General features: G+C 43.9%; 1 protein-coding gene across 5 annotated transcripts in view; it reads left to right on the forward strand.

Moving 5' to 3' along the window:
- The window catches only part of Arhgap39 (Rho GTPase activating protein 39), a 95873-nt gene that overhangs the window by 51370 nt on the left and 18567 nt on the right, over positions 1-25936 (forward strand). For all 5 annotated transcript variants that reach the window (XR_007592324.1, XM_050145283.1, XM_050145285.1 and 2 more), the window contains exons 3-4: positions 12537-12956; positions 23526-23609. Coding sequence is in view for 4 of the 5 variants with exons in the window: in XM_050145283.1 (XP_050001240.1) it covers positions 12537-12956; positions 23526-23609 (504 nt within the window). In the remaining variant the exon portion in view is untranslated. The remainder of the gene's footprint in view (positions 1-12536; positions 12957-23525; positions 23610-25936) is intronic.

Genomic DNA, 25936 nt, shown 5'->3' on the forward strand with positions numbered 1-25936 from the left:
ATATTTCCCCCACCAACATCCAGCAATCCTGGCTGGAGTCTTGCCTTATTAATCTGAAATCTTCCATCTCTCCAGTCTGTAGATCTGTCATTAATCCACCTGCCCCAATCCCAGCCTAAATGTACCCTATGAAAAGGTGTTCTGTTGGGATTTTAGCTGGAAGTAGACTGAAATGCAATTCTTTTTCTTATTGTTCTTACTGGTTTGGTTTTGTTTTCTTTTTTGGTTTCTCCATGTAGCCCTGGCTATCCTGGAATTCACTTTGTAGGCCAGACTAGCTCGAATTCAGAGATCAGCCTGCCTCTGCCTCTGAAGTGCTGGGATTAAACGTGTGTACCGCCAGCTGAAATGCAGTTCTTTAGGGAGCCCTACCAGAAAGTGGGGTTAACTTGAGCCTCTCAGTCACTTCAGCCTTATGGAAATAATGCTATCTCCTAACTACCTATCTCATTGTTGGGTTTGGGTCTTTCAGATGCTTGTTTATTGTGGGGTTTTGTTTTGTTTTGTTTTTTGAAACATTTTCACTCCATAGCTCAGGATGCCCTGGAATGTGCAGTTCTCCTGCCTGAGGAGTGCTGGGGGCACAGGCCTGTTCCACCACACTCAGCTTGGCGCTAGAGTGAGGACTGTTGGCCTGGCACATGCTACATGCACTTTGCTGTTGAACTAAATTCAATCTTTATTGCCCATACTTTTTTCTTTTTTTCTTTTTGGTTTTTCTAGACAGGGTTTCTCTGTGTAACAGCCCTGGCTGTCCTGGAACCTGCTTTCTAGATCAGGCTGGCTTGGAACTCACGGAGATTCGCCTGCTTCTGTCCCCCAAATGCTGTGATTAAAGGCGTGCACCACCACACCCAGCTAGGAAATATGCTTGCTTTTTTTGTTTTGTTTTTCAAGGCAGGGTTTCTCTGGATAGCCCCGACTGTCTTGGACTGTCTCTGTGGACCAGGCTGGTTCTCAGTCTCAGAAATCCACCTACCTGCCTCTGCCTCCTGAGTGCTGGGATTAAAGGCGTGTGCCATCACCATACAACTTTATTGCCCATACTTTGATTATCTTTTTATTATGAATTATGAATTCTTTTTATGTTCTGAATTTAAATTTCTTTCTTTTTTTAAAAAATTATTCATTTATTATATGTACACTTTCCAGGATACAGTGCCAGGTCTCATTACAGATGGTTGTGAGCCACCATGTGGTTACTGGGAATTGAATTCAGGACCTCTGGAAGAGCAGCTAGTGCTCTTAACCTTTGAGCCATCTCTCTAGCCCCTGAATTTAAATTTCTTATCAGATATGTATGTTTTGCAAATGTATTCTTCCATTCTGTGGTTTTGTTTTTGCTTTGTTAGTTGAATTGTTTTTGGCACAGAACTTTTTTCTTTGATGAAATTCAATTTATCTGTTGCTTCTTGCAGCTCATACTTTGATGTGATGTTTAAGAATATACTGTTGACTCAAGATCATAAAAATTTACCCCTATTTTTTTGTTCTAAACATTTTGTAATTTCAGCTCTTACAGCAAGGTCTTTTTATCTGCCTATAGAATTAATGTTTATGTCTGACCTGAAATAGAAACCAGCCTCAGTTCTAGGCCAGCCTGGTCTACAAGAGCTAGTTCCAGGACAGGCTCCAAAACTACTGAGAAACCCTGTCTCGAAAAACAGAAAGAAAGAAAGAAAGAAAGAAAGAAAGAAAGAAAGAAAGAAAGAAAGAAAGAAAGAAAGACAAAAAGAAAACAGCCTCATTCTTCTGCATCTGGGTATCTGTCACAGCAAAGTCACTGGAAAAAAACAACCTCTCCTTTTCCCTTATGATGTCTGTTACACCCTCAGTGCCCTTTCACCTTGTACACTTTACCTTCTGTATACTTGCTTCTTGTTGTAAGAGGTTGCTTGTTTCCCAGCTGCTCAGCAGCTAAGACCCAAAATAATCACACAGAAACTATATTATTTGAAACACTGCTTGGCCTATTAGCTCTAGCTTCTTATTGGCTAATTCTTTTTTTTTTTCATTGTTTTTTATTGAGCTCTACATTTTTCTCTGTTCCTCTCCCTGCCTTTCCCCTGCCCTTCAACCCTCTCCCAAGGTCCCCATGCTCCCAATTTACTCAGGAGATCTTGCCTTTTTCTACTTCCCACATAGATTAGATCTATGTATGTCTCTCTTAGGGTCCTCATTGTTGTTTAGGTTCTCTAGGATTGTGATTTGTGGGCTAGTTTGCTTTATGTTTAAAAACCACTTATGAGTGCATACATGTGATAATTTGTCTTTCTGTGTCTGGGTCACCTCACTCAAAATGTTTTCTAGCTCTACCCATTTGCCTACAAAATTCAAGATGTCATTTTTTTTTCTGCTGTGTAGTACTCCTGGCCACCTGGCAGCTCAGACCCAAAATAATCACACAGAAACTATATTATTTAAAACACTGCTTGGCCCATTAGCTCTAGCTTCTTATTGGCTAACACTTATATCTTAATTTAGCCCATTTCTAGTAATCCGTGTATCACCACATGGCTGTGGTTTACCAGGTAAAGTTCCCAGTGTCTGTCTCCGGCGGGGCTACATGATTTCTCCTGACTCTACCTCCTTTCTCCCAGCATTTAGTTTAGTTTTCCCCACCTACGTAAGTTCTCCCCTTTCAACAGGCCAAGACAGTTTCTTTATTAACCAATGGTATTCACAGCATACAGAGGGAACTCCCACATCAGCCTTTCTTGTTCCTTCGGGAGATATTTGTTTGGGCAAATCATTGCTACAAGCCTCTCTAGGGCAAGAACTAAAGAATACTACACCAACAGAGCCAGACTACTCCCACCCCAATACCTGGGGCTGCTGAGAGGGGGCCTGTTCTCCGCTATGCCATTAGGACCTTTGGTGTTCATTGCCCTTATTCCAACTTGTGATTGCCATCTTTATCATTCCTCCTTAGATAAAAGATGGCTTATTTTTCCATGGCAATCAGTTTTAAACATTATCGCCAAAGAAACATTGCCCACTATATCTCCAGTTGAGTTAGTAAAAGGCTTTAAGCATTGGTGCCTCCCTGTTGCCTATGGGGTTGAGTCCTCGCTGACTGTGAAGCACTGTCAGCAGTGCTCAGACAGCTAACAGGTTTTCCTTACCTACTTAACTTGTTACAGAATGTCTGTTACACCTGACTTCAACCCTGTGAGAAGGCTGTTTTCCTTAGTTCGTGGTGCCCCCTCCCATCTTGCCCATAAAGCCTACACAGATCTGTGGCCCCTTGCTGGGTCCCTCTCTTTCCTCAGGGTCCACATAGTCCATGGGGTTTCCCAGATTGGGTTCTCCTTTTTTCTGAAACCACGAACTGTGGACATCTTTAGATCCCACCCACGCCTGGCTTTGAATGTCTGTTCCTGGGCTCCCCACCCTCATCTACCTTTTATTTTCTGAGTTCTTGATTGAATGTTGTCCCCCAGGAGATGCCAGGAATGTTCCTAAAGGGCTGGGTTTCTGCCCACATGCACAGGAGTGCACTGCAAAGGGAATAAAACCCCATTCTTTGTTGAGGGAGGATTATTGAATTGCATTCATTTGAAAGGGCTTTTAAAACAAAACCAAGACTTATAATTGTTTCTTTTAGGGATTAAGAGATTGTTCTGTGCTTAATAACTTTCTTTTATCATCCAAGAAGATTCTTTGGAGAGTACCCTAGCTTTGATAAAATCTAGTATAGGTTAAGAAGGTTGGTGGGGAGAGATCCCTCAGAGGAAAGAGGTGCCCTGAGGCCTTTCAAAGCATCACTGGAGAAAGACTGCTGACACTGTGGGACACAGTGCACCTGCTGTTTGTCCTTAGCCATTGTCAGTGCGTATATCAAGTTCTGTCCCCTGGATCTATATGGCCCTGATTCTCATAACCACTCAAGCCAAAAATCTTGCTTCCCCTTCCCTGCCCCTCTTACCTGTCAGTTTCTCTACTTTAACAATTTCATCTATCTAGAAATTACAGCCCTGTTCCCTATTTGAAGCTGTAAAGGGACAGCTCTGGTCTGTCTCTGGCCAGCCCAGGGGTTAGCATTGCTAGAGTCCTACAGCCCTTTCATCTGGCTGTAGGCAGGTTTCACCTAAAAATTTGCCAAACACTGCTCCTCTTCCCACTCCACATGCACAACCTGGCAGCAGTTTGTGATTCGTTCCTATCCAGAGATCCTAGCTAGAGGCTGCTCATTTATGCTCAGGACTCCCCATCCTGGGAGTGAGGCCCACCCTCCTGGGTGGTAGTCAAGTTAGTTGGTGTGTATATTGTGTGAGGCATGCCTAGCTTAGGCATGCCCTGCCACCAGGGTCTCTGGCCTTATCATCAGTTTTTATGTCAAGAGCCCTACAGGGAGCAGCTACTCTCTCTCATGTCTAGCCCTGTTCGTTTGTTTTTTTCTGAGAGAGTTTCTCTGTATGACAATTCTGGCTGTCCTGGAACTTGCTCTGTAGACCAAGCTGGACTCAAACTCATAGAGATATCCGAGTACTGGGCTTAAAGGCGTGCCATCACCGCCCAGCTCTCATATCTAGCCCCTTTTATGGCAGTTGTGATGACCTCTGCTTTTTCCCAGGACCCTTCCACTGTGTGCTGTGTGCCCTGACTGGGTTCACAACTTCTTACTGTCAGCTCTTGAGCATCAGGAGCTGGTAGTGATTCCCATGTCCTGTTGTCTCAGCTACCATCTCCTACAGCAGAACAGTGGTACCAGGACTTTTGCCATACCAGGATTCCAGGACTGTTTGATGGTTGCCACCTCTTTGGCATGTGTGGCACCTTTCATGATTTGAGTTTGTGTTTTCCTGAGTTCCATTTCCTGGCCATGACAAGTACCTTTTACCTGGAGACTTCAGTGCTTAGAATTTGTAGTGATTTGTAATTTTCTAAAAAGTTCAGCTCCTGTTTTAAATATATCTGTTCATTCCCTCCTCTTCTAGATGTTTTGACTGACATGTTAGTCCCTGGCCACCTACCCACCTTCTCTGCCTGCTGCTGCGATTTCCTCTGGCCGGTTTGCTCTGAGTCTGTTCTTTCTTCTTTATGAATAAGCACTTTGTTGCAGCTCCCTTTCTGTTGCAGAGATAAGATACCCTGACAGAAAACAACTTCGGCCCAGAATGGCAGCCCATGCCTTTATTTCTAGCACTCAGATGGTAGAGGCAAGCCTTTGTGGGGAAGTCAAAACAGGAACTTGAAACAGCTAGTTATATATTACATCTACAGCCCAGGGTAGAAAAATTAATGCATGCATGCTCATTTGCTTTGCTTGTGCTAAGCTACTTACTTCTCGTACACAGTTCAGGACCCTCTCTCTGCTTAGGAAATGGTACTTCCTCCCACAGTGGGCTAGTGTTCCTCTATCAGTTAACTTTAAATTAAACGATCCCCAACACCAGACATGCTCACAGGCCATTCTAGACAATTGAGACTCTCTCCCCAGGTGACTAGATTGTATCCGATTGACAAGTAAAACTATCAGCACACTTTTAATCCCAAGCAGAGGTAGAGGCAAGGCAAGCACTTGTATACTGGACTACATAGTATATTCCAGATCAGCCAGAGCTACACAGGGAGACCGTGTCTCAAAAACCAAGAACAACAACAACAAAACCACCCATCTAGCATGTTCATCCTGGTGATCGATTGACTGATTGATGGTGGTGGCTCCATATTACCCATACTGGCCTTGAACTCTTGAACTAAGCACTCCTTAAGCCACAGCCTCCCAAATAGCTAAACGACAAGTATGTGCCACCGTGCACAGATATTTCAGCAATTTGGTTTTAACTTAGTTGTTCCAGTTAACCCTCTCTATATTTTCCTGTAGATACCTACAGGAAATCTTACCATGGTTCTCACAGTTAGCATGTGCTAACCATGCTGCAGGTGCCTGGAGATCTATATTGTGAATCCGTTTCTTCTCTCCTAGTTTTTGGTCAGCTCTTAACTTCTACATGATTGTTCATGATTTTGTTGAATACCCATCCTTGTAGAGATGAGTAGAATTGCTAATTGCAGCTGTCCCTTATGGTAGCCCTGCTAGGGAGAATGTGTGCTGTCTCCAGACTGATCTGCTTACCTTGTGCCTGCCTAGTAGTTACTGCCCTGTGCCATGGCAGGTCCTGCATTATACTCCTCCAGCCTATGGGTCAGGAATTGCCAGGCATCTGGAACAAACTCAGTGTAAGATTTAAATATCCAGCTGGGTGGTGGTAGTGCACAACTTTAATCCCAGTACTCCGAAGGCAGAGGCAGGCGGATCTTTGAGTTTGAGGCCAGCTTGGTCTATGGAGCAAGTTCTAACTACACAGGGAAACACCCCCCCCCAAAAAAAAAGAACAAACAAAAAAAGAGAGACTTTAATTTTTTGTTTGTTTGTTTGTTTTTGTTTTTTGTTTTGTTTTTCGAGACAGGGTTTCTCTGGTTTTGGAGCCTGTCCTGGAACTAGCTCTTGTAGACCAGGCTGGTCTCGAACTCACAGAGATCCGCCTGCCTCTGCCTCCTGAGTGCTGGGATTAAAGGTGTGCGCTACCACTGCCCGGCATAGACTTTAATATTTTTAATATTTATATTAGCTACAGTTTTATAGCCATTGCCCAATGTTGAAGGAAATATTTGCTTCCTGGCCTGAGAAGTCCCCATCCCAATTCCCCATGATAAGCATGATAAGATGGCTCCAACTGGGACTACATCTGGGGCCCTAAACCTTTGGTACTAGTTCCATCCCCACACTGATATAGGAGAGGCAGACTAGGCAGACCAGAAGACATACTATGTTGATAGATGTTTTTGTCCTGCCCAGTCCCACAGCCATTCAGTCCCAAAGAAACACACAGAGGCTTACATTAATTATAAACTGATTGTCCTCTTAGCTCAGGCTTTCTTATTAACTCTTGTAACTTACATTAACCCATAATTCTTGTCTGTATTAGCCACATGGCTTGATATCTTTTATCAGTGAGGCATTCTCATGTTGCTTCCTCTGTGTCTGGGTGATGACTGCAGACTGAGCCTTTCCTCTTCCCAGAATTCTCCTGTTCTGGTCGCCCCACATATACATTCTGCCTTACATGGTGTATTATGGGCGCTAGAGATGGTTCTGGGCAGTGGGTAGGACCACTGTGAACTTTGGCATAGAAACCATTGTATAGAAGGTTGGGAGGAAGACCCGTATTACCACCATGGCTGACTGAGTAAATATATAGGGTCTAATGTCATGTACAAGAACCCAGCTGGGCCGGGCGGTGGTGGCACACGCCTTTAATCCCAGCATTCGGGAGGCAGAGACAGGCGGATCTCTGTGAGTTCGAGGCCAGCCTGGTCTACAAGAGCTAGTGCCAGGACAGGCTCCAAAGCTACAGAGAAAGTCTGTCTTGAAAAACTAAAAAAAAAAGAACCCAGCTGGTCTGCATTGATGCAGAGACACTCAGCAGAGGCGTTGACCCTCTTTACAGTGTTGAGCTGGGCAGAGAAGGTGGATCACAAAATCCTACATTAAAATTCTGAACTTGAATCTGCACCAGACATAGAAGAGAGATCTGGGAATGGTACCCACTTTGGATACCTTGAAGTCTACCCTCAGTGACACCCCTCTTTCAACAGAGCCACACCCTAATCCTTCCTAATACTAATAGTTCTACCTGCTGGGAACCAAGCATTCAAATACATGAGGCTGTGGGGGCCATGCCCATTCAAACCACCACATTCCCTCCCTGAACCACATAGGCTTGTAACCATATCAAAATGGAAACTGCATTTAGTCCAACTTTAAAAGTCCCGATAGTCTTTCACAGTCTCAACAGTTTTAAATGTTCAAAATTTCTTTTGAGACTCAAGGCAATCTCTTAAATGTAGCCCCCTACAAATCAAAAATAAAAACCAGGTCACATACTTTGAACATATAATGTCATAGAATATACATAACCATCCCAAAAGGGAGGAAAGAGGGGGTATAGTGAGCAAATCCTGGACCAAAACAAGACACACATTAGGGCAAACTGCAAATCCTCTGCCCAGTGTCTGATGTCGAGAGCTTAGATGGCTCTGCCCTTCCTGCTTTGCTGACTGCAACACACTTTTCTCTCTCTTGGGCTGGTTACACTCCCTGTCTGCAGCTTTCCTTGGCAAAAGTCTCATGACTCTGGCATTTCCAGCATCTCACAGTTTCACACAGTGGCCTCTCAGGGCTTTCATGCAGGAACTCCTTGCTACATGCTTGGCCTCAGTGACTTTCCTTAACCATGGAGGGAGATTTTACAGCTACTTTCCTCATGTGTCCTTCGTGTCTCTAAAGAGACCACTATGTGGGAAAGCTCTACTCCTCTCAACAGGGGAGCCTGGGCCCCACCTTTAGTTACATTTCCATAAGCTGTGATTTGTTGTTGGTTCAAAGAAACAAGAAATTCTGCAGGACTTTACTACAAGTTGCAGGGTTAGCTGGGCAGATAGAGTAAGGGGCATCACTGTCTTTATTCCATTTCCAATCTAGCTTCTCCTTATCTCTTTCAGCACAAGCCTTGGCCTCAATATTACATTTCCTGGTGCTTTTCTTTTCAAACTGTACATTTTTAATTTCTTTTTGCCCTGCTTTCTCATTTTCACCATGCACAGAGCCAATAAATCTTCTCAATGAAAGAAATTCATGCATTAGTTTTTAATTTGGCCTCAGGCAAATTTTTAGGACAAGGGCAGAAAGCAAACACATTCTTTGCCAAAATGTCACCAGTCTCTAATAGTTTTTACTTCTGAAACTCCTAAGCGGGGCCTCATAGTCCACAGTGCTCTCAACCCCACTGTCTTCCCAGCTCCTGCTAGAATGACCTGGTAAGTCCCACTTACCGCATTGAACCACTTTCCTAGTCCAAAATCCCAAAGTCTTCCATGTTCCTCCAAACAATGGCATGGTCAGGGCTGTCACAGCAATAGCCCACTCCCTGGTACCAACTTTTGTCTTAGTTACTTTTTAATTGCTGCAAAGAGAGATCATTACCAAGGCAACAATAGAAGAGTTTGTCAGGAACTTACATTTTCAGAGGGTGAGTCTGTGACTATCATGGAGAAGAATATGGTGGTAGGTGGACTGAGGCAGGCATGGCACTGGAGCATAACTGAGAGCTTACTTATACCCTGATCCACAAGCGTGAAGCAGGAGGCAGGGGGAGCTAACTGGGAATGGTGTGGGCTTTTGAAACCTTAGATTCCACCTATGAGGACACAAGTCCATACTCCTAATCTTTCCCAAATAGTTCAACCAACTGGGGACCAGTTATTCAAGCATGAGCCTATGGGGGCCGTTCTCATTCACAGTGGTATATAGCTGTTGACTAAGAACATGAGAGTTCTGCATTGTATCTGGAGGGTAGAGCCTTTAGTGGGAGAAGAGAGGGAGACAGGCCAGTGTGGTGTCCAGTACACAAGAAAAGGCTTTTCAAGTGATTTACAGAAACAGATTCCCAGTGCAAGCATTGGAATGCTGGGTGTAAAACACTTGAGTTGAAGAATGTGGGAGCTGGAAGACAGAGTTGAACAGGCATCAGCATTTGGACACAGCCGAAGAAGAGTATGCTGAGAGTCACAGCACACAGGCCCTTAGACCCGGATTGATAGCCCTTGGGTAGATGTCAGTGCCACAAAGATGTCTTTGTTCTCTATGAGTCAATCACATTTCACAAAGATACCAACAGGGTTGTATATAGAAGTTGGCAGGCCAATTCTAAAATTCATGAGGAATTCAAAACAAGTTAATAATAGCCAAGAACTAGGACTAGCAGGATATCTTAGTAGGTAAAGGTACCTACTGCCAAGCCTGAGTTTGATCCCAGGGACTCATGTAGTGGAAGGATAGAACCAGTTCTTATAAATTGTTCTCTGACTTCTGAACACATACCCAAATACATACATACTAAATAAATACGGGTATAATCTTAAAAGTTTTTAAAAGAATAGCCAAGAACTAGGTACAGTGGCACACGTCTGTTTGGAAGGTTGAAGCAAGAGGATTGTGAATTTAAGGCTAGATTGGACTGTGTAGTAAGTCTCTTTGAAAAGGGGTAATAGGCCAGGCAGTGGTGGCTCATGCCCTTAATCCCAGCACTCGGGAGGCAGAGGCAAGCCAGTCTTTGTGAGTTCAAGAGCAGCCTGGTCTACAGCGCAAGTTCCAGGACAGGCTCCAAAGCTACAGAGAAGCCCTGTCTCAAAAAAACAAAAACAAAACATAAAAAGGGGGTGGGTAATAGAAGGTGAGGCATAGCTCGGAGACAGAACAAATACATGCTTACTACACGCAAAGATCCAGGTTTATCTCTAACAAAGAAAAAGAAAAGAAAAGAAAATAGGAGAAAAAATATCAACCATAGTACAAGATTGTTGATTTTGCTAAGCTCCTCTAATAAAGGCTCAGAGAGCCAGGCTGATCCACAGAGCCAGATGCCATCTCAGACAGAAATGTTCACTGTAAACCTGGACCTGGTAGTACTGCTCTTGTCCATCACGGGGGCGGGGGTGGTACTGTTTAGCAAAATGAAATGCCACAAGATCAAAATCAGTCCAAGCAGATGCAAGACTTCAGTATAAATGGCAACATTATAAAACTTTGAGAAGTCAATTTATAAGAGAATATGCTTGACCTGCAAGTATAGATTTCTTAAACCAGAAAGAAATAGGATTTATAAATCCAACTAATTAAGATTAAAACTTGTTTTTTTCAAAAGACAAAAGAGAATAAAAACATAAATCACAAAGTAGGTCCTCCTGACACATCATTGAGTGTCTATTTAGAACACGTGTTTAAAATAAAGCTCCTGTGGATCACTAAGAAACCAAGAAAAGCTATGTTCCTTGTGAGTTTTTCAGGAGTTTGAGAAAAGTGTTTGACTATGTTAGTAATAACAAAAAATAAATAAATAAAACACACATGTAGAAATCATTGCTGTATTTTTACATTTGAAATTTTTCTTTATAAAGTCTGAAAAAAGAGCAGATCATTTTAAAAGGGAAACAGAGGCATGGACTGAGAAACTGGTTCTGGTGGTGAAGCAAGGACCTGAGTTCAGATCCTCTACACCCATGTAAAAGCTGGGTGCAGCAGTGTGTGCATATAAGCCAGTACTAGAGAGGCAGGGATAAGCAGATCCCTGGGGCAGGGCTCACTGGACAGTCTAGCCAAAAGAGTGAACTCCAGGTTCAGTGAGATACTCTGTCTCCAGTAGGCTGAGGATGTGATTGAGGAAAACATCCCAATGTAAGCATATACCTTCATAAACATACATACATACATTTGTAAGCATGTACACACATAGTGCAGAGGGAGGAGTGGGGAAGCTTCACCAATTCCTCCATGTCTATAAGACTTTTTTTTTTTTTTTTTTTTTTTTTTTTTTTTTTTTTTTTTTTTTGCGCTTTTTCAAGACAGGGTTTCTCTGTAGCTTTGGAGCCTGTCCTGGAACTAGCTCTGTAGGCCAGGCTGGTCTCAAACTCAGAGATCCGCCTGCCTCCTGAGTGCTGGGATTAAAGGCATGTGCCACCACCGCCCAGCCAAGATCTTTTTTTTTTTTTAAATTATGTGTATATGTGTTTTGCCTGCATGCATATCTGTATATGGTATACATGCCTGGTGCCCACAGAGATCAAAAAAGGGTATCATATCTCCTGGAACTATACAGACAGTTGTGAGCTCTCATGTGGATGCCGGGGAACCAAGGCTGGGTCCTCTGCAAGATCAGCAAGCGCTCTTAACTACTGAACCATCCCTCCAGCCTCCAATCTCTTTTCTTTTTGCTTTCCTGTCTGGTGACCTCCTATAGAACTATATAGACACAACAGAAATGTGTCCCTTGCAAACAAGGCTCCACAGCTTTATTTATTATGGATGTGGCAGGCCTTCTCTGACATTCACTTTGTCTTTATATCAAACACTTCCAGAGCCAGGCTTGGTGGTTCACGTTTGTCATCTCTCCACGTGGCAAGCTTAGGCAGGAGGATTGTAGGCCATTCTGGGCTACAGACTCAAACCTCCATCAAAGAGGAAGGGGCTTCCCCAGAACAGTGCTCCAGTGATGTGCCGCACAGTCCTAATATGAGTGCAGCTGCTTTGTGGAAACATGGCCACTGCATCAGTGGTTAAGAGTGAGTGATGTTCTTCTAAATTTGGCTCCCAGGACTCATGTTGAGTGGTTTACAGACTGTAATTCCAGCTCCGGGAGGTCCTCTGCCCTCTTCTGACCTGTTAGAGCACTACACACATATGCACATACACATAAAATAAACCTTAAATAAACAAAAACTTGGAAGCAGTCGTTAAACATTTACAGCCTGACATCAAACATAAAGCCTTGCGTGGAGTACTTTACATTTTTATAAATAAAAAGGATTACAGGGCTACAGGCTGAGAACCAGGCAAGGGCAATAGTTTGTGGTCCTGCTGCCCTGGGGGTTCCTAGGAAATACCACCAGGAGCACTCAGCAGCTGGTGGAAGCCCCTGTCCAGTATGTAAGGTGAGAGCCAGGGTCTTGGTTGATGCCCTTGTCCCCTGCAGGTTGGAGTGGGTGGAGATCATCGAACCACGCACCCGAGAACGAATGTATGCCAACCTGGTCACCGGGGAGTGTGTATGGGACCCGCCAGCCGGCGTGCGAATCAAGCGCACTAGCGAGGACCAGTGGTGGGAGCTCTTTGACCCCAATACATCGCGCTTCTACTACTACAGTGCTGCCTCGCAGCGCACGGTGTGGCATCGCCCACAGAACTGCGACATCATCCCTCTGGCTAAACTGCAGACGCTGAAGCAGAACACCGAGTCTCCGCGAGCCTCTGCGGACAGCAGCCCAGGAAGGGGTAGCCGCGATGGTAGCACTGGCTCGTCACTGGAGCCAGAGCCTGAGGAAAGGGCACAAGAACTGCCAGTTCGCAGCGGGCGGGCGACAACCTTGGTCTCTTCGAAGGAGGAAGGTAGCAGGTAAGGAGTCAGGGCCGGAAATTGGGGCTGGGGTAGGCGTACTGAGAAGAGGATGGGGCTGAGGTGGCAAAAGGCTGCTGCATATAGCGTGCAAGACTGTTCGTTATCCAGTAGTAGGGTTTTAAGTCTTTGCTGGACCAGGGTTATTAGGCCAGCCGCTTCCTCTTCAGTTTATTGATTGTGTCATTAGTCACAAGTGGAAGTGAACAGAGCCTCGGAAGAAGGGAAGGTCAAGTAAGGCCAGGTGTGGTGTTGCACACCTGTTATCCCGGCATTTGGGAGGTGGAGGCAGCTGAGAATCAGGATTTGCAGTCAGTCTATATTAAGTGAGACCCTGATTCAAATACAAGAGGGAGGGAGGGAGAGAGAAAGACATCAAGGAGGAAACTAGACACTTGGAGCCCCTTCAATCCTTTTCCAGAAGGCCATTGATGTACCTTCAGTGGGGACATTTCTGCTAATAGTTCTGGCTTTGGGTACTGAGTAAATTTATGGAGACTGAATGGGTGGCCTCTAATTCTGGCAGCATGAGGGATAGAGGGACAGCCTTCCTTTGAAGGAATCCATCTGGAACCATGATGTTGCTGTCACTGCTTGTATCTGAGCCAAACTGATTCTCCTGAATCCTCCAGGAAGGAAATGCATCTGTTAATTGCTTGAGCAGGTGAAGAGACTGGGGCTCAGGCAGAGGACTTAGTCTGCATGGTTAAACAGATGAGGCTATCTGGCTGCAATGGGAGCCTTTGAGTCAGCTGTCTCCAGCTGCAGAGCATAACCAGGTGTGACTCTGCTGGGGGTGTCATTGTAGCCTTATTTCTTCTGTGGAAATGAGGCTATGGTGTACTACCGGCCTGGGGGTGTCATTGTAGCCTTATTTCTTTCTACCTGGCCTTGAAGTTCTCCCCATGTGTAACTTCTGTATGGAAAATCCAGAGGAAGAAGCCCACATATCTAGTGCATGCATTATGATAAATTCTCATGCATACATATGCACCGTGAGCATCACCACAACCAAAGGAATGATGTCTCTTACCCTGACTCCCTTGTTCCCCTTGTTCCTCTTCACCACCACATTTAGAGGACTGTGGATCTGCTTCTGGTACAGAAGTCAATTTATTTTGTAGAATTTTAACTGAACCTAAACCCTGTATACTCCTTTGGCCTTTCTTCTCTCTTCTTTTTATTATTTTAACATGTTGTTACATGTATCAACCTAGTATCCTCTGGTGTAGACTTTAGATAGTCTTTGCTACATAGCCCACAATGGTCTCAGATACAGTCCTGATTCTGCTGCCTCCCCAGTGCTGAAATAGCAGATGTGTGCAATATTCAGATCTGGCTCCAACCCACTTTACTTCTTCTGTTTGTTGTTTGAGACAGGGTCTCCCTGTGTGCCTCTAGCTGACCTGGAATTCACTAGTAGACCATACTGGCCTTGAACTCACAGAGATCTGCCTACCTATGCGCTGCCACCACCCAGCCTCCCGGACCTTTATTTTATGTTTTTACTGTGGTTAATTTTTTTTTCTATTTTGGATCTCAATCAATTAACTGCCCGAAGAGCCCTAAGTTTTTGCTTAATTTTGTTTTTTTTTCCCCAAGATAGGGTTTTTCTATAGCTTTAGGAACTTATCCTGGAACTAGTTCTTGTAGACCAGGCAGGCCTCGAACTCACAATGATCCACCTGCCTCTGCCTCCCAAGTGCTGGGATTAAAGGTGTGTGCCACCACCCCCCGAGCTTTGCCATAAGATTTCATGTTATAGCATTTTCTTTGTGTTTTCTTGTGCTTGGGACTCTTCAAAGCTCTTGGGCATATGGCTATATAGTTTTCATCAAGTCTGGAAAATTCTCAGCCAGTTTTTTCTTGTAGCTTTAATATATCTTTATCCCCGGGATTCCAGTTACAAGTACACTAAACCTGTTGCCGTGAAGTCACTGATGCTCATGATTTTCTGGGTTTTTTTCTTCCTTTATTTTATGTGTATGGGTGTCTGGCGTTTATGTTGTGTACTGTGTGTATGTGCTGCCCACAGAGATGAGAGGAGGATGTCAGGTTTCCTAGAACTGGAGTTACAGATGGTTGTAACCCACCATGTGGGTGCTAGGTTCTCTACACTAAGAACAAGTGCTCTTAACCACTGAGCCATCTTTCCAACTCCTTTTTATAATTATTATTATTATTGTTGTTGTTGTTGTTGTTGTTATTTTTAATTAGTGACTGTGTTTGGATATGTACATATGAACGCAGGAGCACCTGGAAGCCTCAGATATAGGATCCCCTTGGAGTCAGAGTTATACGTGGTAATGAGCCACCCAGAATGGGTGCTGGGAGCTGAACTTGTGTCCTCTGTAAAAGCAGCACACACTTCTTTTTAAAAGCAGGGTTTTACTATGTAGACTAGGCTAGTCTCAAACTCATAGACTGCCTACTTCTACCTCTTGAGTGTTGGTATTAAAAGTGTATGCCGCCCTTCAGCTCTAGTGCACTCTGTACCACTGAGCCATCCTTCCAACCCTTTAGTGCCTATTTTCTTCATTCTGCCCAGTGCATCTTTCACTTTCACTTTGTAAATTGAAATGTTCATAATGTTCATCTCTATAACTTTTTTTTTGGTTTGGTTTGTTTTTTTTTTATATTTATTTATTATGTATACAATATTCTGTCTGTGTATATTCCTGCAGGCCAGAAGAGGGCACCAGACCCCTTTACAGATGGTTGTGAGCCACCATGTGGTTGCTGGGAATTGAACTCAGGACCTTTGGAAGAGCAGGCAATGCTCTTAACCTCTGAGCCATCTCTCCAGCCCCTGGTTTGGTTTTTTTGTCTTGTTTTATTTTTTGTTTTATGAGACAGGGTTTCTCTGTAGTTTGGAATGTCCTGGAACTAGACCAGGCTGACCTCCAACTCACAGTAATCCACCTGCTTCTGCCTCCCGAATGCTGGGATTAAAGACATGCTCCACCACTCCCAGCTTTCATCTCTATAACTTTTAAAAAAAATATTTTATGTGTATGAATGTTTTGCCTGTGTGTGTGTGTGTGTGTGTCTAGTATTCTCAGAGACCAGAAGAGGGCATCAGGTTCCCTAGAACTGGAGCTACAGACCATTGTGAGCTGCTAAGAGTAGGCTAGGAACTTAACCCAGGAGCAGTAAGCACTCTTAACTGATGAGCCATCTCTCCAGTCCAACTTTTTAATTATTGATTGGTTGGTTGGTTGGTTGGTTGGTTGGTTGGTTGGTTGGTTGGTTAGTTGGTTGGTTGGTTGATTGTGACAAAGTCTCGTTAATCCAGGCTGGTCTTCAACTTATTATGTAGCCAAAAGATGCCCTTGTATTTGTGGCACTCCTGTCTCTGCTTCCTAAATACTAAGATTATAGGCATGTGCTGTCCCACTTTGTCTTACACGATTCTGGGCTTTATACGTACAGGTAGGTACTCTACCAACAGAGCTGCATCCCTTGCTCCTCATCTCTAGAACTTTAACTTGGATCATTTTATGTTTTGGTATATCTTATGCCTGTTTACCTTGTTTGGTTTTTTCCTTTTTTAAACTTTATTATTATTGTTGAAGTGTATGTGTATGCGTGTATAATGTAGGAGTAGCATATATGTGCTACAATGTGCATGTGGATGTCAGAAGGCAATTTTTATGGAGTTGATGCTCTCCATCTTTTACTGGGTTCTGGGATTCAAACTCAGGTTATCAGGCAAGTGTCTCTACCTGCTGAGTCATCTCACTCAAACTATTCAGCTTTCTTTTCCCTTCTAACCTTTTCAGCATATGGAATATACTTTAAATTATTCTTTAGTGCCCCCCTTCCTGACTTCACCATCTGTGTTCATTCTGGGCCAGGTCCAGCTGGGCTGGGTGTTCTCTTTGCAGAACACTTTGTAAGCTTAGAGTACTGCCCTATGAGGACAGGCATGCTGCACATGAAGGAGAGCATCTGCCCCAACAGAAAGCACTTAGGGCCGTGCTCTGAGAGAGATCTAAAGGTACCTTGCAGGCAGCGGGTTACCAGTGTGGCTGCTCCAAGGACCAGGAGCATTGACATTTCCTGACATCAAAACCAATGGTAGGGGCTAGGTCAATGGCTCAGTTAGCAAACTGCCTGCCATAGAAAAATGAGGCCCTGCATTTGGATACCAGCACCCATAAAAAAGCCAGGCATAGGAACCAGGCATAGTGGTACATGCCTTTAATTCCTACACTCAGGAGGCAGAGACAGGAGAATTTCTATGAGTTCAAGACCAGCCTGGTATATATAGAGGGTTCTAGGTCAACTAAGCCTACATAGAGAGATCTTATCTCAAAAAATAAAAAAATAAAATAAAACAAAATCAGGCATGGTCATGCTTATGTTACCTAGACAAAGACAGATATCTTCAGAGTTTGCTGGCCAATAAGTCTAGCTCAACTCAGTGAGAGACCCTCTTCTAGAAGTTAAGGTAGACACTGGTCGAGAACAACATCAGATGCCACGCTCTGGTCTACACACACACATACACACAGATACACATAAAGTGGCAAAAGAAAACCAATGGCAAGCATTCATGTGTTCTGAATTGTGACAAGATTTTTGCCTCTTCATACAGATGGGTGTTGCCAAGTAAAGAGATTTTTCCATGCGTGTATAGTTTGAACTGAGCATAACCATCGTTTAGGCAAAAATATCAAGCTCTGTGAGTCTCTTCTCTTTACTAATATTTTTATTTTTGTTTGTTTATTTGAGTCTGTGTCTCATATTATGTTAGCTCAGGCTAAAATGGAACTCATTTTGTTACCCAAAGTAGCCTCAAACTAATGACAGTTTTTCTGCCTCATCGTCCCTATTGCTGTAATTACAGCATGCACCACCACGCCCAGCCAATACTTGTCTTTTAGCATGCCTTGAAGATTAGCTGCACTTGAATGATGGTTAGATAAGGCCACCTTAGTCACACAATTAAATGGATTTTAAAACTAATTTCCTTTGCATTTTGTCTGAAAATCTTGCAGTTATATCTGCTACAGATGTGTGTTGGAGTGGGATCATACCTTTTTATTTTGACAGCTCGGGAAATAAAGCAGCTAGACGTCTATGACTGAGACGTCAGTCATCCTTAAAGTGACTGCTGCAGTGATTCATGTGGAAGTGTCATTTGCCTCGGGATTGTAGACTTACTTCACTAAGAAACATTTGCAAGCTGGACTGTGGTGACACTCGCTTTTAATCCCAGCAGTCAAGAGGCAGAGGCAGGCAGATATCTGTGAGTTCGAGACCAGCCTTGTCTACAAAGTGAAGTCCAGAACAGCCAGAGTTACATAGAGAAACCCTGCCTTGAAAAATCAAAATAAATTAATAAATAAATACATAAATAAATAATTATATTACAATTTTAGTCCTTCCAAGCTTTTAGTATGCTGTGGTGGGGCAAGTCAAGAATACTTAGCTCTTATTTCTTCTGATCCTCCCCAGAAAAACCATAGTGGAATTATTTAAAGCTAGGTCCATGAGCATGAGTGAAATCTCTTGTTGACACTGTCGTTCCCATAGTTCATGATAGATTCTATTTTTTTTTTCCTGCAGAGTACTTCTACTGAAAAATATAATAACCTTGGGCTTATATTCTTACATAAGCTTACAATTTCCCAAGTTTTATAAATTGTTCTCCCGAATCTCTAGTGCACACTTACTCTTGGCGTGGTTACTTGCACACATTTTGGAGTGTTTACTTCAGGTGTGCTTAATTAGTGGTCCATCAGTGTTATCTGGGGAGTGTGAAGTTCTTTCTCCTAACAGGCTCACGGGCTTTGTCTCTGCCTAGTGGTGGTGTTGACGGGTCACTGAGAGTGAAGCGTGTATCTGTTCTTAGTCCTTACACACGTGCCTCCCTCATCCCACTGCCATGAGCTAACAAGTCTCCTCTACAACCTTTCAGAGGTAATGTTCTGCCTCACCATAGGCCCAGGCACAATAGAACCAACTCCTCACAGACAGAAATTTCAAGTCATGAGCCAAAGGACCCTTCCCTCCTGTTACGTCTGATATTTTTGTCACATTGATAGCTAACTTATTGGGCTTATTTGAACATATTCTCTGCTGTAGTTTCCTACATAGACAGTTTATAGGAGGCAGATCCTTAGTATTTCAGCTTAGCTCTGACTCTTGAAAAATTGATCAGTGTCAGTAACATGTTATGTCATCAGGAGCCAAACAAAGCCATTGAATTACGTGACTGTTATGTCTCTTGTGGACCTCACCTTCAGAAGAAACTGTCTGTGCCAAAGGCTAATGGTCTCAGGCAAATTTATTATATCTGGACATACTGTTTTGGCTGCTGCAATCAATACAATTTAATTAATTCATCATTAGTGAGCAGCTTTCCTTGCTTGACTAAGAAGTGAGACCCTCAGGCTAGGGAGATGCTTAAGTCGGTAAGTGCCTGCTTCCCTGGTATGAGGACCCAAATTCGCATCCCTAGCACCCACATAAAAACTATGGCATGGTGAAAATACATCCGTACCCCTGGTGTGGAGATGAAGATGGCAGAGCTCTTTGATCAGTCATTCTATCTAAGTGATGCACACTGGCTTTGGAGAGAAACCCTGTCCCAAACTCTGCGGTGGAAGGCAATCCCGCAAGACACATAATGTCAACCTCTGGTCTTATATATACATGCTCATGAAAAACAGAGATACAGAAACTGAGAATTTTCTTTTTTCTAATGGTTATCTTTTTGTCCAGTAAATGTGCTATAATGAGATATTCCATCTTGAGGCTTCAACTTCCATTTAAAATCACTGGGAGCGTTATATAAGTTGAGAGTAATGTGGCATGTGCCTAGTAATGCTGACATGTGTTGTCTTAGCACTGTGACATGTCACTATGTCATAAAGATGGTGTTCACCATCTAACAGTTTACTGTGCTCAAGAACATGACATCTAGGAACTATTTTCCTTTCGTTGTTTTGATGTCATAAGTAGTCTCTGATGTTAAACATAATAAAACATCATGATGACGTGCTAAATGCTGTCGAGCGACAGCTGCATCCCCGTGATTCTCTGCCATTGGGCAATACATGAGTTATAAGAACCATGCTGCATCGTGCCTGCTCAGCTCTGCTGTCTAGTGCAGATGCTCCACACACTATAGGGAATAAGTCATTGTGCTAAGAAATTTGAGTACCATGCAATTTCCACATCATAAAATATTTTCAACCATTTAAAAACATACAGCCCCTCCCCCCCCCAAAAAAAAAAACATACAAAACCCATTCTTAGCTCACGGGCCTTATAAAAATAGGAAGCAGACTAGAACTGGCTGCAGTTTCTTGACCTCCTATTTAAACTGCAGCCAATTTTTAATAGCCAATCCATAGTCCCAAGATGTGTCAGGAGCTCCTGTTTGGCTCAACATAAAGCTGCATTTGTAGGCTATGCCAGACTCCCCTCCTACTCCATTTTACTTCCTGCCGAAACCTCCCTCTGGTGACCCTTTCTCGATGCTCCTCTGCCTCTTAACCCCATGGATGCCCGAGGATCTGGTTTGTTATCTTGCAGATTTCTATGGAGTAGGTACAGCTCATGTCCCTGCCCCACTGAGGGCCAACCTGGCATTGGTGATTAATGAAGATAAGAGATAAGTCCAACCTTTGCCCAAAGTCTAGAGGACAGGTTGATATTGACTCCTCCTACCTAGGCACTGGTGGCTGGAAGTAGGATGTAGAAGGAGGCATAAGCCCTAAAAGTCCTAGGTGCCCTTAGTTGTATGAGTGTAATGGTAGAAGCAGCCTTCTGACCCATGGAGTCCTCTGGAATTATGAGATGCAAGTAGTAGGCAGGTGGAATGTCTTTTCCATGTGTATTCCGGGAGAGGAGAGGGCATGAGCCTGAGGAGGAGGAACTAACTATGCCATACCCAGCATGCTCTGCTGCAGTGTAGCATGGCAGTGAGCCTGGGGAACCTGCAGGGTAACTGATGACTGAGTCCCATGCTCTGTAAGGTCTTGTGGCATTTGATAACCAATCGGACATAACACGTTAGATACCCTGCCTGAAACAAATGGACTACTAGAGTTATACTAGATATACTAGGTATACTAGAGTTAGGTTTACATATGTCATTATTATTTTCTAGCTTTCTACTCTATATCATAGTGCTATATTTGAAGATATTGACTACTAGCTTTTGTTAATAATTGCCACTCATTCAGTCAGTCTTTTGAAATTCATGTCCATACAGAAGCAAAAATGAAATGCCTTAATGTCATCTGCCACTGATTTCCAGGTACATATTCTTGCACCTTTTGAAATATTGTCTAGCATTCTGTCAGCTGTAGTGGCACACATCAGAAGGATAAGCTGTGGAGGCAAAGACAGGAGATCACGAGTTCTGGGACATTTTAGGCATTGCACTCTCAGTGTGAACAGGGTGTTTCTTAGCTTTTAGACATAGGACTTCTTTCTAGAAATCTTGCTATCTTCCTAATTTTCTATTCTGTTTACTAAATTCTTGTATGTTGCCTTAGACCATTTTCTGCTCCCACAGTAAGATATTTTTAGCAGCGTGATTCATAGAGGAAACTGGCTTATTTTGGTTCATGAAAAAGTGCAGGCGGGAGAGACAAAGGAGCTGACCTACCCTGCAATGCCTTGCCCTCGCAGATCTCTGAAGAGCACTCCACCCCCACAGAAACTCAGCAGCGCCCTCATCCCTCTTCAAGACCTTTCCCTTCCTCAGGTTGGAACAAAATTTCAGTGTGAGTTGGTGTGAACAAACCATATCATATGTGTCGGTTGATGATCACACTTTCTGGTGAGTTTCAGAATCTGTGCTCTCGAGTGCTACTTTGTTTTGACCAGGGAGCTCTATGCAACCACCTTTAAGTAACGGAGCCCTTGAGTTCTTCTGTACTTTGAACTTTTTCTCTTAGCTATTTCTACATTTTTTTCAGTATTTTTTTGTGTGTGTATGTGTTTAGGCAAATGGATGTGCTTATTTATATATGTGTTTGTGTCTATTTCTGTCACTCCTCAGTTTATTTTTTGAGACAGCATCTCCTGCTAACTTGGAGCTTTCCATTGTGGCTGGATTTGCTGATCCCTCAGCTCCAAGGATCCTCCTATCTCCCCTCCAACTTAAGGTTACAGGTGCACGTCTTCACGCAGGGGTCTGCATTCAGATCCTCATGCTCTTCACTGACCATGCCATCTCCCTAGGCCCTGTGTATTATAGCCAAGTATTACTGTTTTGATCCAGCACAGTCCTTATATTTGTTTGCGAAGAGAGTCTTTCTGGTTTTTGGAGACAGGGTTTCTACTATTCTGGAACTCATCTGTAGGTCAAGCGGCCTTGAACTCACAGAGATTCACCTGCCTCTGCCTCCTGAGTGCTAGAATTAAAGGTGTGCACGTGCACCACCACCACCTGGTTTATGAAGAAGGTCTTAATGCTTACCCAGACTGGCCTTGAACCTCAGCCTCCCAATTCTTAAAATTACAAACATGAACCACTAAACCCAGATGAATGTGGGGCTTTGATTAGAATAAATGCTTTTGAGATTGAACCTGGGCCTTGTATATGTGAGCTACCTTTAAGCTTCATTATTAATTTATACCCTAGACGTCTATATTATTTATTTGTTTATTTGTTTGTTTCTTGGTTTTTCAAGATAAGGTTTCTCTGTAGTTTTTGAAGCCTGTCCTGGAACTAGCTTTTGTAGACCAGGCTGGCCTCGAACTCACAGAGATCTGCCTGCCTCTGCCTCCCGAGTGCTGGGATTAAAGACGTGTGCCACCACCGCCCGGCCTTCTGTTTTATTTTTGTTGTTACTGTTGCCATCATGCAAATGCACTTCGTTGCTAAACAATCAATTGAAAAGAAAAAAAAATGCTGGACAGTGGTGCACGCCTTTTATCCCAGTACTCAGGAGGCAGAGATAGGCGGATTTCTGTGAGTTCAAGACCTGCCTGGTCTATAAAGCGAACTCTGACAGCCAGGGCTACACAGAGAAACTGTCTACAAAAACAAAAGCAGAAAAGTCACAGGTGGGTATGTACTTAAGGAAGTAAAGCCTGGCTACAGACCTGCCCTCTGTAGCCATTTGGTAGCCCAGGTAAGGAGATCTCCTTTCAGAGTCTTCAGTACCTTGAACCAGGAGGAGTTGTGAAGGACAAAATGGCAGTGGGCCTTCCCAGATGCTGAAGACCTTTCCATGGTCTATACTGAGCTCTGTGAGGATAGTTTAAAACACATGTTTGAATACAAAATAATGGAAGGGTGTTTATTTTTGGAATGTAATGGATCTCAAAGGAGTTTGCAGTTTGGAGAGAGACCTGGCCTGCTTGCTCCATGGCCTCTAGACAGGGCACTGTGGCTGAAGTTCTTGCTTAGCCCATAGGAAAGCACACAGGAGCATGCAGGGCACACTTGTAATCCCAGCCCTCACAAGGCAGAAGCCGATGATCTCTGTGAGTGTCACTGCACAATGAGACCCTGTCTATAAACTAAGGCCATCCCCAGGGCAGTGAGCTTGAAGTGCTGCACTGATCTCATACCTTTCTCATTCTGCCGTGTTTCAGTTGTTCACCACCAGGCGTGCTCCTGGAGAAGGACTATGAGGTTTACCGGGATTACAGTGCTGACGGCCAGCTCCTTCACTACAGGTAAATTGCCTGATGTTGGACACACCTGTCTGCTGATCTGAGTGTTCCTGGGTGGGCTGGTGTTGGAATAGTTGGAGCAGAGTCTGGTTGAGCAAGAAGCAACAGGAGCACCAGGAGAGGCTGTAAAGACCACCAGCCCCTTGGGTGTGGGCAGAGGACACTCACAATTGCCCTAACTTCACTGGGAATTCCATTTCAGAAGATCCTTGGTGCTCTCCTCAGCCTCTGGCAGAAGGATGGGGTGTGAGGGATCCTTAATGTGTGGTCCACCCTCAGGGAATACTGGCTACATACTTTAGAGCACTTGCCAGGCCCAGTCAGAAAACCTAAGGTAGTCAAAGAGAAGAAGCAGCTTCTGGCTTCTTGGCCCAAGGTCCTCAAACAGAAAAGTAGCAGTCTTCTTTCTTGGTAACTGGTTTGCTGTGGGAACATAGGCAGAAAGCAAAGTATTATCCCTGAGGGTGGTCAGGGTCCTTATCACGGACCACTCAGCAACAGCATTGGTACTGGGGAAGAAGTTGAAAATTTGAGAGGCCCTGAGAGTTTACTTAGCCAAATGGATTTGTTTCCTAAGTAGAGACAGGTGTAGAAGGGAATCAGCATCTGCCCTGGCCCTTAGTGTACTATGTAACTACAAATGTGTTCCAGGTGTGTTCCTCCCTGGGCTTCATCTTCTCATCAGCAGTATGGGTCTAGATGGTGACAAATCAAACCTCAGCTCTGGCCACAAGGCTTGAGATTTTCCATGCCTTTTAAAACACCATAGTGGGCCAAGGAGATGTACTCTTTACAGATGTGCCCATCTAGTCTTTGGTTGGCAAGCACTGCCACAACCCTGCTAGCCCTGGGGAGCTATTACCCCTCAAAATCAGGAGCCTGGCTCACTAATAAGTTTTCAGGGTGGCAGGTACCCCTTACAGGCACAAGTCCCAGTGGACTAAAGAGGCTCTCTAGGTCTTTCTAGATAACTTAGATATGAATGGCAGATGGGAGAAGCAAGCCCACTCCAAGATCCTTCCACTCATCAGTCCTCATGTTAGCAGTTCAGCTACTCTCAGCCCTATAAAAACATGCCAGCCACATTAGCTGACATGACCAGCCTCTGCAGAGGCCTGCCTAAAGGCCCTCCTCTGTTGCAGGAGGGCTCGCTTGTTCTGGGTCAATTGTTGCAAGGTGAGGGCCTGCTTGTTCATCCTGGCTAGCTTACACCCAAAATAACCACACAGAAACTGTATTAATTGAAACACTGCTTGGCCCATTAGCTCTACTTTCTTTTTTTTTTCTTTCTTTCTTTCTTTCTTTCGTTCGTTCGTTCGTTCGTTCTTTCTTTCTTTCTTTTTTTTTTTTTTAATTTTCGAGACAGGGTTTCTCTGTAGTTTTTGCCTGTCCTGGAACTAGCTCTTTTTTTTTTTTTTTTTTTTTTTTTTTTTTTTTTTTTTTTTTTTTTTTTTNTGGTTTTTCAAGACAGGGTTTCTCTGCGGCTTTGGAGCCTGTCCTGGAACTAGCTCTGTAGACCAGGCTGGTCTCGAACTCACAGAGATCTGCCTGCCTCTGCCTCCCGAGTGCTAGGATTAAAGGTGTGTGCCAAATTCTTCTGTTGTGGAACTAGCTCTTGTAGACCAGGCTGGCCTCGAACTCAGAGATCTGCCTGCCTCTGCCTCCCAAGTGCTGGGATTAAAGGCGAGCGCCACTACCAACTGGCTTGCTCTTAATTTCCTATTGGCTAACTCTTACATCTCAGTTTAACCCATTTCTATTAATCTTTGTATATTGCCACGTGGCAGTGGCTTACTTAAGGCCTAGTCTGTCAATAGTAGGGATTCATGCCTGGTAGTATTAACCTGTGACTGGAAGGTCAGGGACCCTAGGGGAAAACCTACTACTGCCACTTTTCTAAACAGTGTCTGAGTACTTACTGTATACACACAGGTCAGTATAGCTCTCACCCCTCATCAGAGGAGCTTCTTCTTTGGTTTGGGTTGAGTTTTTTGAAACAGAGTTTCACCATGTAGCCTTTGCTGGCTTGCAACTCACTTTGTAGACCATGCTGAACTTGAACTCACAGAGATCCTCCTGCCTGGAATTAAAGGCATGAACCTTCACACCCTTCAGAGAAACTTCTTTTTTTCAGTAAATAGAAACCCTTTCTGACTGGTCTCTGCCTTAACTCTTTGGAAAAGGAAAGTAGCTCAAGAAATGAAGGTCTGGGGCTGGAGAGACGACTCAGAGGTTAAGAGCACTGGCTGCTCTTCTAGAGGTCCTGCAGTCACATGATGGCTCACAGCCATCTGTAGTGAAATCTGGTGCCCTCTTCTGGCCGACGGGCA

Source organism: Alexandromys fortis, unplaced genomic scaffold (assembly GCF_014885135.2).
Source record: "Alexandromys fortis isolate MF-2015 unplaced genomic scaffold, M_Fortis_MF-2015_v1.1 scaffold_2_1_26212458, whole genome shotgun sequence".
NCBI classification, from domain to species: Eukaryota; Metazoa; Chordata; class Mammalia; order Rodentia; family Cricetidae; genus Alexandromys; species Alexandromys fortis.